The 15,854-nt window shown below is 40.7% G+C and overlaps 1 protein-coding gene across 3 annotated transcripts in view; it reads right to left on the reverse strand.

The window, feature by feature from the left end:
- Positions 1-3,514: 3,514 nt before the first annotated feature.
- Positions 3,515-15,854, reverse strand: part of AQR (aquarius intron-binding spliceosomal factor) — a 107,312-nt gene continuing 94,972 nt past the window's right edge. For 2 of the 3 annotated variants that reach the window (XM_074996921.1, XM_074996922.1), the window contains 2 exons: positions 15,248-15,361; positions 3,516-7,051 (listed from right to left, as the gene is read on the reverse strand). In XM_074996921.1, the coding sequence (XP_074853022.1) occupies positions 6,812-7,051; positions 15,248-15,361 (354 nt within the window). In that variant the 3' untranslated portion in view covers positions 3,516-6,811. Of the gene's footprint in view, positions 7,052-15,247; positions 15,362-15,854 lie in introns of all 3 variants that reach the window. The other variant, XM_074996923.1, reaches the window with a different exon arrangement.

Below are 15,854 nucleotides of genomic sequence, written 5' to 3' on the forward strand. Positions count from 1 at the left end.
GTGGTCAAGGCTGCAATGCTGCGATTTGGTATAATCCCAATCAGGGACATCCTAATGACCACAGCTGTGCTTCTAATGCACACCGGTCTGCTGGGTTGCAGTGGTACTCTGGGTGCCAACACATAGGAGGGAGACAAGGAGGTGTTCACCAGCAGTGGTAGGTGCTGCTCTGGCAGTCCCAGGTCTGATTGCACAGATGGGTGCATACCCTCCTCCATTGGACAATTGCCATGGTGAAGTTCCTTGGCTCCCCGAGTGCACGGAGGGAATGAGCAGCAGGTGACAAAGTGGGCTTTGCTGAGGCAATACAAGCAGTGTTGGGGCTTGAGGTTCACAGAGTAGCTTGGCTACAGAGCACAGCTCTTGGAGACTCTTTGCCAGGACACAGTCTGTGGAAGGGCAGGAGGAGGAAGTAGACCCCAAATAGGGAAGAAATCCAACAGACACCTAGCTAACAACTGGGTAGCTATTTACGACTAGAGGAAAACAAAAAACAAAAACTAGATACAGGAACCAGGAATGGACAGAGTTCTCTTGGCAAGCAAAGAGCACCAAAGAATGTGGATTCTGATTCCGGCTGTGAGGTGGTGTGAGAGAGAACCGGAGCAGTGTCAGCCCAGACAATCACTTAAAGCCTCAGATGCAGCACGTGGTTGATGCACTTGTGGGTCAATGGACACGACTGAAAAGTTTCAGCGTCAGTGCAGATGCACATGTGCACCCACATCTAGGACCAATCACTTAATGAAGAAATAAAAATTGCTGCTGAAATGACTCCCAAAACCAGGACAAGGCAAAGGTCAGAAATAATAAAGTCTCTTCTCCCCACCCCCTTTCTCTTTTCAACAGACACAACACATTACGCCCCTAATTACCCTCCATCTGAAAATAAGTGCTCTTCCTATACAGAGGTGCAAACTTTGAACAGTAGGATGCTGAAGCATCTCTCAGTGTATCATAGGACTTCACTTATATGGGGTTGTGGTAATTTCAGACTTCACAGTTGATAAACACAATAGGTTTGGCCTTCCTTTATCTCTTGCAGGGAGTGCCGATGAACCTTACGTTTTTCCACCTGAATATTTTAAGCTTACTTACTATCCTCAAAACATTGCAAAGGTGTTTTACTGGCACAAACTCTGAGGGTCAGAAGCTGGATTTTTCCCCAGACTTCAGATTCACCCAGAGGGCAGATGTCAGGATACCCACTTCCTTCCCTAAGGATGTTATGGGCCCATGGTGAAACTTGTTTGAGCTTGAGTTGCTAATGTACATGGGGTGGGATAAGAAAATTTACTAGACATACTTAGGAGCTTGGGGAACTCTTCTTTCCCTCGCAGCCTGCTTGTTAACACCAATTGCTACCCTGTTCCTTCGCCCCATCACACTGGTTTGAGATGGAGCCCTGCCATGTAGCAAAGATCAGAAAGCTGTGAGCAAGAGTGGCAAAAAAGTTTGCCTCTCAGCTCTCAGATAGGAAACTAAGATAAATTATTCTCTAAGAACTTGATTGAACTCCCTCCAAGGCCCACGAGTAGCCCATTAGTCATAAACTGAAGGGGATGCTATGATACAGAAAAATTTCTAGCTGAAAACTGCAGTTTTTCCCATTATTTCCCAAAGAGAGGTGGACAAAGGCAGGGTTTCTTTAAAATATCATCATCTGACTAGGGAAAATAAACAGAACAGAGTCACTGACTCAAGGTAACATGTTCTTTGCCTTTGTTCTTTCAGTAATTAGACAAATGAACAGTACATTAGATTACACCTGCCAATTTCAGTATTTCAACATCTATAAATTTGTCACTGTAAATTTGCATCAGTGTGATTTGCAGCATCCAAAGCATAATCTCTGCTTTGTAGACTCCCATGCTCTCTACCGCATGGGGCTATATAGTAACGTTTTGGCCACATACATTACAGTGGAGTATTTTTAAAAAGTCCTATTTAACGCATCTCTGTGGGTCACAACTGAGAATACCAAGTTCAGAACACCCTGCTGAGAAACAGCATATATGCACCCAAACTCCACTGTAAGTTACACTGAGCTAGGAAAGAAAGTACATTTCTGGCTAACAAGATGTCAGAAGAGCCCTTTACCAAGGTATTCCAGTCCTTGTGTCACCACCACAGATACTAAACTTAATTATGGCTATTTAAAAATCAGCTCTATCAAACCAAAGATTCTTCTGTTCCTGAAGGACCAGCCCCATACCCAGGTCAATATATCACTCAGGTCTCACCCAATAATCATGCTGGTGCCAATCATTTAGTGTTTAAAATACAAAAGTTTATTTATAAAAAGAAAGGTGAGAGCTGAAATTGGTTAAAGAACTCAAATGCACACAATAATTGCAAAGTTCTTGGCTCAGGCTTGTAACAATGATGAAAGAGACTGTGGGCTTAAGCCAAGTTTCTGGCTGCTTCTAAAGCGTTGCAAGATCCTCCATGTTTTGGTTGGAATGCTTCCATTAGGCTGGGGGAGGGCAGTAATTTTTGGTGAGAGCCACTGCAGGAATTTGGTAGGAGGTCAAGGGCCACACTTCCATATTATTAATGGAGGTGGGGTGCAGAACAGAACTTGGAGTAAAGGAGTAGGGGACAGGAGCAGGTGTGGGATTTGGGAGAGAGTTTAGAGGAAGGAAGGGGTTGTGACCTGGGGTAGGGAACTGGGGTGCAAGAGAGGGTACAAGGATTTGGGTTGTGACTTAGGGTAGGAGAAGTTTGTGACTTGGAGCAGGTTGGGGTGCAAAGTCCGGAACAGGATATAGATGCAGGAGCAGAGGTGGGAAGAAGGGCTGGGATACCAGAGGCAGGTTCTGCCCAGCAGATGGTTACTTGGGTAACTTCCAGCCAGCACCTGCCCGCAGGTTCCCTCCATGCCTTGGCAGGCTACTCAGAGCAGCCACTGTGAGGCCATCAGGGGATGGGGAGTGCTACTTTGAGCACTGACAGTTCTTCAAACAAGCAGCTCCAATTGGCCATATGTAAACTGGTCAATGGAAGCTCCCTCCCCAGCTATTTAAACAGAGCCCCATGGCAGGCTTTTCTGAGTAGCATACAGGGGTGGGGCAGGCAGGGAGCCTGGCAACATGTATAAGCCTCAGTAAAAAGTGCTATTCGGTTTCACTATCATTCATTAGCACAAAGCTGCAAACACTACAATGAGATCAAATCTCACGAAAATACTGTCTTTCAAAAACAAGCAACCAAGGCAGAGAGAGAGAGAGAGAGATTTTTGTATGAGAAAAAGGTCTATGGTTCCCCACATAACTATATCCACTTTTTGAACTTTCAGGTTCTATCAGGGCTCTCTACACTGCAGAACAAGTGCAAATTGCTTAACAATGCACTGGGGAATGAGGATTCCTGGAGACGATGCAGAAGGCCCTTCACATATAGTACAGCTCAACAAACACTAAAATATTTATAGAATATAGGTCGGAAAGGAAAGATGACCCTCAGCTGAGCTGGTCACATGTTGCCTGAAGGCCTAGTACTATTCATCCCTGATTAAACATATGCCTGTTTATGAAACTATCATCCACATATTTAACTCTGTACCATTCATCTCTCCACTAGCAGAAAATAAGCTGTGCATTTTTTCACTGGCCGATTAGGAACAGGTGGGGCCCTGGGACAACACAGTCACAAGTCCCCCCACCAATATATTAAAATATTAATGTATAGTTACACACCAAAACAATAAACTGCTACATATAAATCACAGTTTTATTCTTAATAATTAATCATGGTAAGAAGTATGTTTCAACACACAACATAAAATATTATTTACAAATGCAATTTCAGGTTACCAAAAAATATAAAAAAATCAACATATCCAATAATGTAATGAAAGTCTATCACTATATGCTTATCTAATGCAATTTAAACACAAAAATACATTGGAAATGCTGAATACAGTATAAACTAAACTCTAAATTTGAAAAATGTAAGAAATGTCTCAGTTGCAAAAGCTATTTCACACAACCAAAATTAGAGTAGGCTTTTGTACTTTCATTTCAGCAAAAATCATGGATAATGGCATTTGAGTCTATGCTGCATAGAATTTCATGCTCAATTGACAAGAGAGTTAGCGCATTCAAACAATGTTGATGCATGGTTGACCATAATTTGTTCTTAATCAGCCCAAGCTTTGAAAAAACAACGGTTCTCCAATACAGTTAGATGCCATGAGGCAAAGATACAAATGTAAAATTGTCAACATTTTGAAATGCATTTTTAAGACCATAAGAATGAAGCAAGCTGTACATTTGCATTTCAAATCCCTTATCACTTGCTTGATCTTTTGCAAAATCTGTGGAAAAAGATCTGAAAACTGATACAGTTCTGCAGTGACACATTCTTCAATATCTGAAGAGTAATATTTTAGAAGATTTTGAGCAACACTTGAGATTTCTTCCCTTGTCATTATTTTCACTTTGCCGCCCTTCCCTGGTCAGCACTACGAAACTAGCCAGTTTTACACTCAACACTTCTTACTGCATTCATTTCTTATAAAGCTTATGTTACCATAAAGATCACCAATGTATGTGGAATGGGATAATATAACCAGAGAAGGGTGTACTGTACAAGATGTTCTTGAAAATAATATATAAATGGGAGACCAACCCCAAGTGGCAGCTACAAACACAATACAACTCAGTCTATTGTCAACTCAGCCATTTCAAGGAATTGGAACCAACAAGCTGTAAAGTTAGCTGGTGTCATTTAGAATATGAGAATGTCATTATTTATGCTTGAAAAGCTATTCATGCTTATTACTACTCAGGATGCATAATAAAATTATGCCTAATTTTAAAATAAGAATGATGTGACAAATTTCTTTTGTCGCAATTAGAGTGAATTGTTGAAGGAAAATGGAGTTATGGAGCCTTCGGGCCCTGGGACAAATGCCCTTATGTTAATCCACCACTGCATTTTTTTTTTCTTGTTGATATAAATGACAGATGGGACACCCTTCTCATATGATTCATTTTCTGGTTTGGGTGAGAGTTCAGAAAACAAAGGTAACAGCTCACAGAGAGCCTGGGGTACCAAAATTAGAGATTGTGAGGTACAATACTGGAGACGTGCCATTTACAAACTGAGATTGATTTTCGTGAAGATGACGTAGATGAGGGGCTTAAGATTTGCTTTTAATTTTTTCTTTGAATTTGGTTCTCATTATGAACATATTTACAAAACTTGACCATTTGAAACTTCATTCATATAAATTATTCTTTTATCTCTATTTAGTGAGGAAATCTTGCTGGCATTTTCACAACTGAACATTTTTCCTTTGCCAGCAAAGAATACGAAGCATGGTCCTGTGGTTACTGCTTTGTTTGCAAGTCTACTGAAAAAGAGTGTGTTTCATTGACTCAATTGCCAAGTTGGCAGATGCTGCTGATAAATCAGTGCAAAATCTTTTACTTCTGAACTGCTTACAAAGCATGTGCATTTGGAAGCTACAACAGAAAATCCACTCATGCACTATCTCCCTATGCACATGATACTGTTTTGAAGACCATTTCCCATGCATGGGGGAACAACCTTTACCTTTAATGTTACTTTTGCATACGTAATTACTGTCTCAAAAATACACACTTTTTCATTGCACAATATTATCAGTTTCAAAATTTCAGTGTCTTTATGAAAGGTAGGGAGAGGGTTTGTTTTTGCCTGTGCTGACACACTAAGAACATCAGCAGAAGGCAGCAGTGAAAAGGAGTACAACTAGCACATGGTCTTACACTACTCTCAAAGGCTACAATTCAGCAAAGCACTCAGATACATATTTAACTCCCACTGAAGTTACTGTGACTGCTCATATGCCATTACCGGTGCATGCTTAAGAATCTTACTGAATTACGTTCCATACCAACATGCCTACATAGACACATGTGCAGTTTAGTTCCAAATCTCTCCATTGTATACTTTATAAAAGTCCTAGGGAAAAAGTAACATGAAGTGGGCTGGAAGATGATTACTTAATCACTACAACAGGAGTCGAGGAACCTTCAGCCAGCAGGCCAGCTCCAACTCCCTGCTTAGTTAGATCTGGCCTGTGAGTTCTGACTCATGGAGATTCAGGAAGCTCCAAGCACAGCCCTAGCCCACAGGTGTCACCCTCACAGCTCTGACTTGTCAAGAAACACAGGCAATGAGAGCTGTGGGTGCAGCCTCTGCAGCTGGGGGCAGCATGCAGAACCGACTACCTGCCTGGCCCTGAGGCTGCAGGGACACATGCCAGCCGCTTCCAAATCTGGGAGCTGCCAGAGATAAACATCTCTGCACCCTTCCTGCACCCCTCTAGAATAGAAGTACCAGCCTTAAGTACCTACTTGCAACTAGCTTCCTTCCAGAACCCACACCTCAACCACTCCCTCAGCCTTTGTCCTCTTCCACATCCAGACTCCCCTGGCCCAGCTGGGTGTGGCTCAAGAGTTTTTTTTTCTGATGATCAGTGGCCTGTGGCAGGGAAAAGGTTTACCACACCTACACTAGCACTTTGATCAGAGTCCATGAACCAGTAGAAAACAAGTATTAAAAACATTTTTACTAAACAAGTTATGAAAGAAAAGCTCTTGCCTCTTAACATGTGTAAGTACTGAAACGGATAAGAACTTAGTTCTCATTATTGTTTAACATTACATACCAATCATGATGTTCATCCACTGAACTATTCAGTGAAAAATATGCAGAATAGGTAACAATGCACAGCCACTATTAACCAAGTCCAAGTTATTTTTTAGATCTATCAGCCTCCAGTCTGTGCCCAAAACATACTGAGGGTAAAGATCACTGCTCAGTCTGTCTCAGCTTCACTGTCTTCACTATCACTATCTCTTCCTGGATGCTCTGGCATTTTCCGAGGTTCTTCCTCTTCTGCCACTTTCACTCCCTCTTCTTTCACTGTCTCTCCGTCTTCTTTCATCACCTCACCACCCTCCACTGTTGTGATTTTGGTTTCAACTTCCATGTTTGCATCCTGAATTTGAACAGTTTCACTTTCTTCAACCAGGGCTGGTGGGGGCAATAAATCCTGCTAATATAAGAAAAATAACACAAATGAAGTTCTATAGTAATACTTGTATACACCAATTTCTCTTTCAGTTCAAATTGCTCATCTTAGATCTAAGACCTAAATACCTTTCATCATTTCTGCATAAAACCCAAAATACCAGACTTACATTTTTACTTCTGTTTCTTTCTCCCTTACATGCACAAGTATTCACTATTTCTGAACTTTAAGGAACAATTAATACAACTCCTTCAGAGATAGGAATGAACATGAAATTTAACATATACTCAGGTCTTACCAGTCTATACTTTCCAAATTAAAGAAATCCTATAAAAGAATAAGGACAAGTCACCCCTAGATAAATTGGGGGTAACAAAATGCACTCAAACACCCAAGTAAGGATAAACAGTTAAAAAAACAAAGAGTGGTATCATGCAGCAGTCTACCATAAAATAGACCACTTCGCTAGGAAGAAGTGGAAGACATTTTTTGAACTACTAACAAAATAATCTGAAACACACAGGATTGGGTGAAGACGGGGACTTAAAACTACCCAGACCTCTCCTGGGAAATTATGCAACAGAGCAGAACTTATCCAAAAATTTTTTGGAATGCATTGGAGCTATTTTTTTTATTACAGAAGGTGCAAAAAGTGACCAGGGATGACGCTATTCTGGATTAGATCCTGATAAAAAGGGAGGGACTAAAGGAGAATCTGAATGTGGAAAGCCGTTTGGGAGAAAATGACAGAATTCATGAATCTTAGGAATGGTAGAAGTTCAAACAGCAGAATACTGATAATGAACTTAAGCAAACAATTTCCTAATAAGATCCCATGGGAAGCGAGTCTAAGGGAAAGAATAGTTCAAGAGAGTTAGCAGTTTAAGAAAAAAGAGAAAAAGACATTGTTAAGGGCACAACAACAGCAAACTGTAACAATGTGTAGAAAAATAAGGACTAAACTAGGAGGCCACCAGGACTTAATCAAGAAATTATAAAGCACTACAAGACGTGGACATCAAGTCAACTTACAAAGGATGAATATAAAAAAAAATATATAAGCACATACAGACCAAATTAGAAAGGTCAAGGCACAAAATGAGAGTTTTAATCTATATTAAAATACATGAGAAGCAAAAGAATGACTAGGGACAGGGTAGGCCCATTACTAAATGAAGGAAAGCCAAAGGGAAAAGGCAGTGATGGCCAGTCTTCGATGACTTTTCTCTTCAATTTCTCCCCCCTCCTCGCCCTAGTCCAAAAAGTTGTCTGTAATAGGATAACTAACATCACGAGTATCATTGTAAATGGGGGAGGAACTGAGGCTAAAACAGAAAAAAGAAAAGTTAAGAATTACTTTGATGTCTTTTAGTCAGCAGGGCCTAGAATCCTTAAGGAACTGACGGAAGTGATCTCTGAGCCACCGATTATCTTTGAGACCTCTAAGAGGATGAGAGATATGCCAGAGGATCAGGAAGGGTTATTACAGTGTTTATCTATTAAAAAAAGAATAAGTACCCCTGAGGGAATTCTGTGAACATTTTAAGTGTTTGCGCTTTTAATTTGTTAGTAAATAAATGTGGAAGCTCCATCATGGCAGTGGGGAGCACAGTCAACTGGCTGCATAGAGTTCGGAAATCCTCCTGCAGCCTTCCCCCAACACGACAGACACAGCGATGATGCTGCATGTGCCCTGACACAGCACAAGGGACAGATCTGTCCCCAAAATACCCCAAGGCCTGGCTCCTCTACACCAGGAGCATCAAGATAGCAAGCAAGGGGGATACCAGTCTAGCATGCATTCCCAGCCCTGGCCCCTGATCCATGCATGGGGCAGGGAGGTTCAACCTGGCAGGAACCAAATATGGAAGGGTTAACTGTGTGCGTGGGATCCAGGTGAGGGGTTGAGGGTTCTAAGAGTAACAGTTCGGGTATGAGCAGCTCATCACAGCCCATGGCGATTTACCTCTCAGCCAGCTGTTCCAAGCACCCAAAATGACCTGCCTGTGATGCCTTGCAAGAGCACATAACCAATCTTGATGTTTCCCTTTGGATCCCCATCACAAATAATTTTTCTGTTGGGAAGCAAAGAAAACTGCAAGGGCCCTGAATTCTGTATATGCACAGTAATGCAGAAACTCCCAGAAGTCAGTAAGGAAAACCAAAGGAAGTAATTCATACTTCCTGACCCAATGAACCTTTTCCCAATCGGTCTGCAACTAGTCTGTACCAACCTATTGGTAACTAGCATGATGCACATTCCAGGGAAACGCTTACATAAATTAAAAGGCTGGAATGTGGTGCATGGGCTCTCTGCACATGTATGAATTTTATCCAAAGCAAAGAATTTAGACTTGATAAAGCAATCCTTAGGTACCTCATACTCCATCCCAGCAGTAGTGTGAAGATGAATTATTTAATACAGGCAAAGTACTTTTGTCCTCAGGTGGGAAGGCATCTATAAGTACAAAGCATTAAGAGCAGTTATACTAACTACACTATGGATAACTGGCTGAGAAGACTGAAAATAAAGTCGGCTGTAAAAGAATGCTGAGGAGTGCTGGGCAAAATTCCAAGTTGAGAAGACTATTTATCCACAAATACAAAAATTCCAGGTTGACAAGGAATATATGATTCAGCTACATGATGAATAATTTTTGGTAATATTCAGAATGGCTTTAAATGAACCCAAAGTTCAGACAAAGTTCCAGAAGAGCACTGTTTACCTGTGGTTGCCAAAAGGGAGCTTTCCTTCACACTACAAATTAAGTATTAAATTACAGTAAAAACATACCTACAATTAGCTGACATTAGTATTACATGTTTATGACAACCATGGAAAGTTTTAAAGAGTGGTTATTATGGGTAATTATGGAGATAGAGAAATAATCTTATGAACTTTGAAGATACCACAGGGGTCTTCATAATGTAAAGTGAATAGCAATTATGGACACGTGAAAAAATAAATTTCTCAAACAGAAGGTCTATTATCTTTACTAAAGATATGTTTTCTGAGGGCAGATAGAGACTGGGACTCCTATAATGAAGCTGATCCTTTTTGCCTCACATGTGATTACTGCCATGTATCGCTTTTGTAAGAATGGATTCATATAAAATGAAAAACAACTTCTTGTATTAAAAAGAATTATGCAAAACACATGACAATGCTTTCTAATATCTGCATATTTGTTGTGTCCCCCACCCTCCCCAACTTTTGGCTCCATTTCTTCTGCAAGGACAGCATGACTCATTGTCACAGCAGGGAAAAAGCAGTTGCACTGCTACCATTAGCTACTAATGAGTTAGTTTTAGATGCAAGTAAACAGTGGTTAAATGTCAGCAAAACCATGAGTGCATTTGTAAGTTCTTTTATTCTCTTAGGTGTCAAGAGCTATGCAAGTGCAAAATATTGTCATTCATGCTTGATGCTACACACAAAACTCTTTCTAGTATATGATTTTTTTGACTGTTGTAGCAGCTAAGGAACCTAATCAAGGATCAAGGTCCCCCACTCTATGAACTACCACAAACACAGTTTCTGTCCTCAGAAAGCTCAGACTACAATTTACGGGTTTGTCTATACTTAATGGAAGATTGACACGCTGGCCATTGATCTTCCAGAGTTTGATTTTGCACATCTGGTGAAAATGCAGCACAATCGACCTCTCTGTGCTCAGCCGTTGACCCCGTATTTCAAGCTATTGCATGGACTAAGGGACGCCCACACGAGGCTACAGAGGCTTGGACTTCACTAGGGAAGTAAGTCGCTTCTGATACTTTGATTTTAACTACGCAAATGCCGTAGCTAGAACTATGTATCTGAAATTGACTTATTTCCCTAATATAAACTTACCCTAAGACAATGAACAATTGATGAATAAATGCGGAGGGAAGGGGATAAAAAGGGGAATGAGACAGACGTGTTTGCAAAAATTAGTGCCCACTGATGACTACTGAGATCAGTGCTAATCAACACTTACATCCTTCTCCTCGACTATTAGCAATCTCATCCCTGACTCTGCATAAATGCTGAACCATCTCTCTATCCACCATGTAGAACAGCAGAACCCCACCAACACCATATAGTATGAAAACGACTGATATGTACAGGCTTTGGATAGTTATGGAGATAGCCAGACAACTAGTTGTGGAGGAGACGAGTGGGCTAGTCTGCCTCATATGAGAGTTGCTACAGCACTGTTTTGTTTTTTTTTTATTGTTTTGTGACTCACATGACTACCTCTCAGACTATTCACATGACAGCAACAGTATTGGAACAAAAGAACTAACTGGGGGACAAACGCCAAACCACATATAAAAACATATGATGTGTATAGTCTATTTTCCTTTAAAAGTGAAGATTTTTATTATTTCAACTCATGGCAAACTCTATAATGATGGTGTCTTCCACTGAGTTTGACAGATGAGTTAGTCAGTCACTTACTGTGGATCTGGAGATGAGACCAAAGTCAGGTTTGTAGTCCCAACTGCAAGAATGCAGACTAACACGGCTATCTCTCTGTCACCACGCAAGTGCCACTGATGAAGACAACTGTAGATGAATGTGTGCTTTACAACTTGCATGTAAAGTAAGCTCTTCAAAGCTTTCAATCTGATGTGGAAGAGCTAATGCCACTTGACCTTGTCATAACCTCAGAGCTCCCTGGTGTTTAAGTCAAAACTGACTGACCGGCTTTGAGAGAGTATTTGCAATGTTTTCTTAGTCTGCCCCTAAAAAAGAAATTCCCACCTGCCATTCTCCATAAAACTCCGCCATGAAGCCACTGCTAGCTCCATGCCAGTCCCAAGCCTGGACGAAGGTAGAGGGTTGGTCAGATGTGTGTCAATGCGCTGACTGTCAAACAACAATACGAATGAAATCTGATGCCAGTACAACTAAACGATAGAAGATGCTGGTTCAGACGTCGCCCAGATAAGCAAGGTCCGTGATACCAATCGAGCAATTGGGGTTGGGTCGATAAAATGGCTACCAAAAGAAAATTACAGCTAACACATATGCTATCCATTGGAACCTGGAACATCTGAACACTGTGGGTAACTGGAAAATTAGAGCTGCTCTGGATGGAGATGGAGAGATACCGATGTGATATACTTGGACTGGCAGAGAGGTGTTGGACAGCATCAGGAGAGATATGCGGTTGCAAAGTCATTTGGTCAGGAAACGAAACGAAGCATGAAGCAGGAGTTGGATTCCTTCTTAGCAAAACAGCTAGAAGAGCATTACTAGGATGCAAACTGGTGAGCGCAAGAACTACAGAAGCGAGATTCGAAGCAAAACCATTCAACATCCCAGTCATTCAGGTGTATGCACCCACGTCGGACAGTACTGAGGAAGAGACTGAGCTATTCTATAAAGAGTTGACAAGGATGGTGGAGGAGATACTGAAGAAAGATGTGTTGATCATTGGATGATATTGGAATGCAAAGGTTGGAACAGATAACAAAAGTTGGGAGAGAGTCATGGGAAGGTTTGGATATGGAGAGAGAAACGAACAAGGCGAGAAACTGCTAGAGTTTGCTACAGAGCATGAGATGGTGATCTGCAACACGAGATTCCAACAAAAGGACTGTAGGAAGTGGACATGGCGATCGAATGAGGGGAAGTCCAAGAACATGATATGATTTTGATAAGAAGATGGATAACAAGAGTACAGCAATGCTAACCTTTCCAAGGAGCAGATAAAGATTCAGACCACAGTCTAGTGACTGCAAACATCAAGATAAAACTCAAAAGAAAGTGTAAGACACAGTTTAAGAAAAAGAGAGACATTGCAAGGCTATGTGAGGAAGCAACAGGGAATGCATACAGAACAGCACTTGAAGAGAAGATTATTGCCACAGAGAAAGACCTCGATAAGAGAGTCACAGGGATAGCCATCGCTATAGAAGAGGCAATTGAGTAGACTGTTCCAGAAGAGAAGATCAATAAGAAGTGGATTACCCAGGAGACAATGAAGTTGGTTCAAGAGAAGAGAGTGCTGAAGATCAGATGAGATGTCTCTGAGATGGCAGAACAGTAATATAGGATGAAATGCAATGAGGTAAGAAAAGCAGCCAGAAAGGATAAGGAGAAATGGTTAGAGGAGCAATGTGAAGCTATAGAGAGGTATTATGGCAAATGTAAGACCAGGGAGGTGTATAAGACAATCAGCAATATTAACAAGAAATGGCAACCAAAGCGGATGGCGATAAAAGATGAGAATGAAAAACTGCTCATGAACAGGGAGAAGATTGTGCAGTGATGGATGAGATATTGCACCAATCTATATGAAGCACAGTTGGACCCGAGTGTCTCAAAGATTGATTGAAGAACTGAAAGAGATATCTCCCCCCGAGCATCAAGAGTGAGACTGATATTTCGAATGAAGAAGTAGAAAAAGCAGTGAAACAACTAAAGAACAACAAGAGCCCTGAAAATGATAAGATAACAGGAGAGATGATCAAATACGGTGGAGAAAGCATGATTCAGGAAATACACCAACCATGTCATATAGCATGGAAAGAAGGAAAGATGACTAAGGAATGGACAAGATCTGTGCTAGTGACAAAACCCAAGAAAGGAAGTACACTGGAGTGCAAGAACTACAGAACGATTGCCCTAACGAGTCATCTAGGTAAGGTGCTGATGATGATGATACTGACAGAGATTCAGATCGCAGAGAGAACAACGTATAGCAGATGAGCAAGCAGGGTTCAGAAAAGACAGAAGTACCATACAGCAGATATTGGCACTAAGACATAGGGGAGAAAGCTCGATGAAAGAACAAAAATGTATACACTTGCTTTGTCGATTTTCAAAAGGCATTTGACAGAATAGATCAGCAAGTGACTTGGGTGGTGTTGGAGTCATACGGAGCGGATAGCAGACTGATACGGTTGTTGAAGGATATCAGTGATAATGTGGAGGCAGCGGTGAGAACATGCAGGGAGTTGGGAAGTTGGTTTAAAACAAGCAGAGACAAGGAGATCCAATATCGCCAAGTATCTTCATCACACATCTGCAGAGAGTGATGGACCAGATCAAGGAAGAGGTAGAAGGGGTATCCGTGCACGGGAAAAGAATAACTTGAAGTTCGCGGATGATATAGTTATCATTGAGGACGATAAGAAGCTAGCAAAAACGGTGCATGTGTTAAATGAAGAAGGGAAGCGGTACGGACTGATTATGAACATTGATAAAACAAAAACAATGGTATTTGGAGATAAGGAAATAGGAAGGAAGATCAGTGTTGATGGTACTGAACTAGAAAATAAAGAGAAATTCACATATCTGGGGAGCAATATAACATGATCTGGAGTGTAAGAAGGAAATAGCAACTAGAATAGCGAAAGCAAAAGTAAGTTTGAAGGCAATGGATAAGACCTGGAAAAGCAAAGCAATTAGCTTAAGAACGAAGTGAGCGTCTTGAAAACTTGTGTATTCAGCAGCATGTTGTACGGATGTGAGACATGGGTGGTAACAAAAGATTCTAAAAGAATATTGGCGTTTGAATGGAGTTGTTATAGAAAGATTCTGAAAATAGGATGGATGCAAAAGATCACGAATGAGGAATTACATAGGAAGATACAGCCAAAAGAGAACCTGCTGCAGCAGGTTATAAGATGGAAGCTACAACTATTTGGACATATTTGCAGAATGAACGACAAACGAAAAATCAAGACCCTAGTATTAGGCATAATGGACGGTTCGAATAGGAAAGGCAAACCCCACAGAGAACGGATAGATCTTCATGGACAGAGGCCATTGCTCAGAAATGGTAACACTGCTTTATTCCTCCTGTGGCAACTAACTTCCAACTTGTTACCCAGTCACTGCTGCACTAATACTTTCATATTAGTCAGACATCTTCAAGTACATTAGTGATTTTTTTGGTTTGTTTTTTAAAAAACAAACAGTTCTTGCTCCTTCCTCCAAACAACTCTTAGCAACAAAATCTATCTATCTATCTATCTATCTATCTATAGCACTTGTATGTATTTGTTAATACAAAGGGAGTTTTGAGTATTTGCATTACAGGAAGCTTTTTGAAATTGAAAAAGGAATCACTTCCTCCTAGCTCCACTGAATTAAAAAACTACCAAGCCTGCGGAAACCTGGTATATCAAATTTTAACCTACTCATCTCAAAAGCATCCCCTGATTTTCTACAGGGAGTTACATTTTTGATGAATGTTTTCAGAAATTTATTAATCTACTTACCTGTCTATAGTGATGTGTACTTTGTATCATGTGCATATACATGTTATACACAAAGTTAGCCATCTGAGGCATGTTCTTTATAACATGTACTGGGTGAGAAGGTCTTTCTCCATTCTAGGGGAAAAGCAAAAGAAGTTAGCATTCAGAAAAAAACATACTGAATCTTCAAAAAGTGCTATTCTTATGCTAGGAGAGATAGGCAAAAGCACAGAAGTGAAATATTACATTTTTAAACAAGATAGCTCCCTACTCTCCATGCTAATTCTTGTCTAGATATGCAACTCGTACAAATGTAACAGAGGGTCACCTATCTATGCATTGAGAGGAAGAGACGCTGTGTGATACGAAAAACTTGTAAAAGGCACAGGCAAAAGAAAAGCTTCTTAGAAACACACTTCACTTTTTTTTTTCCTTTCAAAAACACATGCATATTGCTGTAAGGAAGTTATACAGCATCAACTATTCACGTAAGGGTTTGGAATATTAACCTCTTAATTCCAGGAAACCAAAGTGGCCACTTGCAAAAGGAGGAACACAGACTTAAATTTTGCTACACTTGTAAATTTTATCATTCCAGAAAAACACATCTATGAGATACTAGATAGCT

The sequence above is a fragment of the Carettochelys insculpta genome, chromosome 6 (genome assembly GCF_033958435.1).
Source record: "Carettochelys insculpta isolate YL-2023 chromosome 6, ASM3395843v1, whole genome shotgun sequence".
Lineage (NCBI taxonomy): Eukaryota > Metazoa > Chordata > Testudines > Carettochelyidae > Carettochelys > Carettochelys insculpta.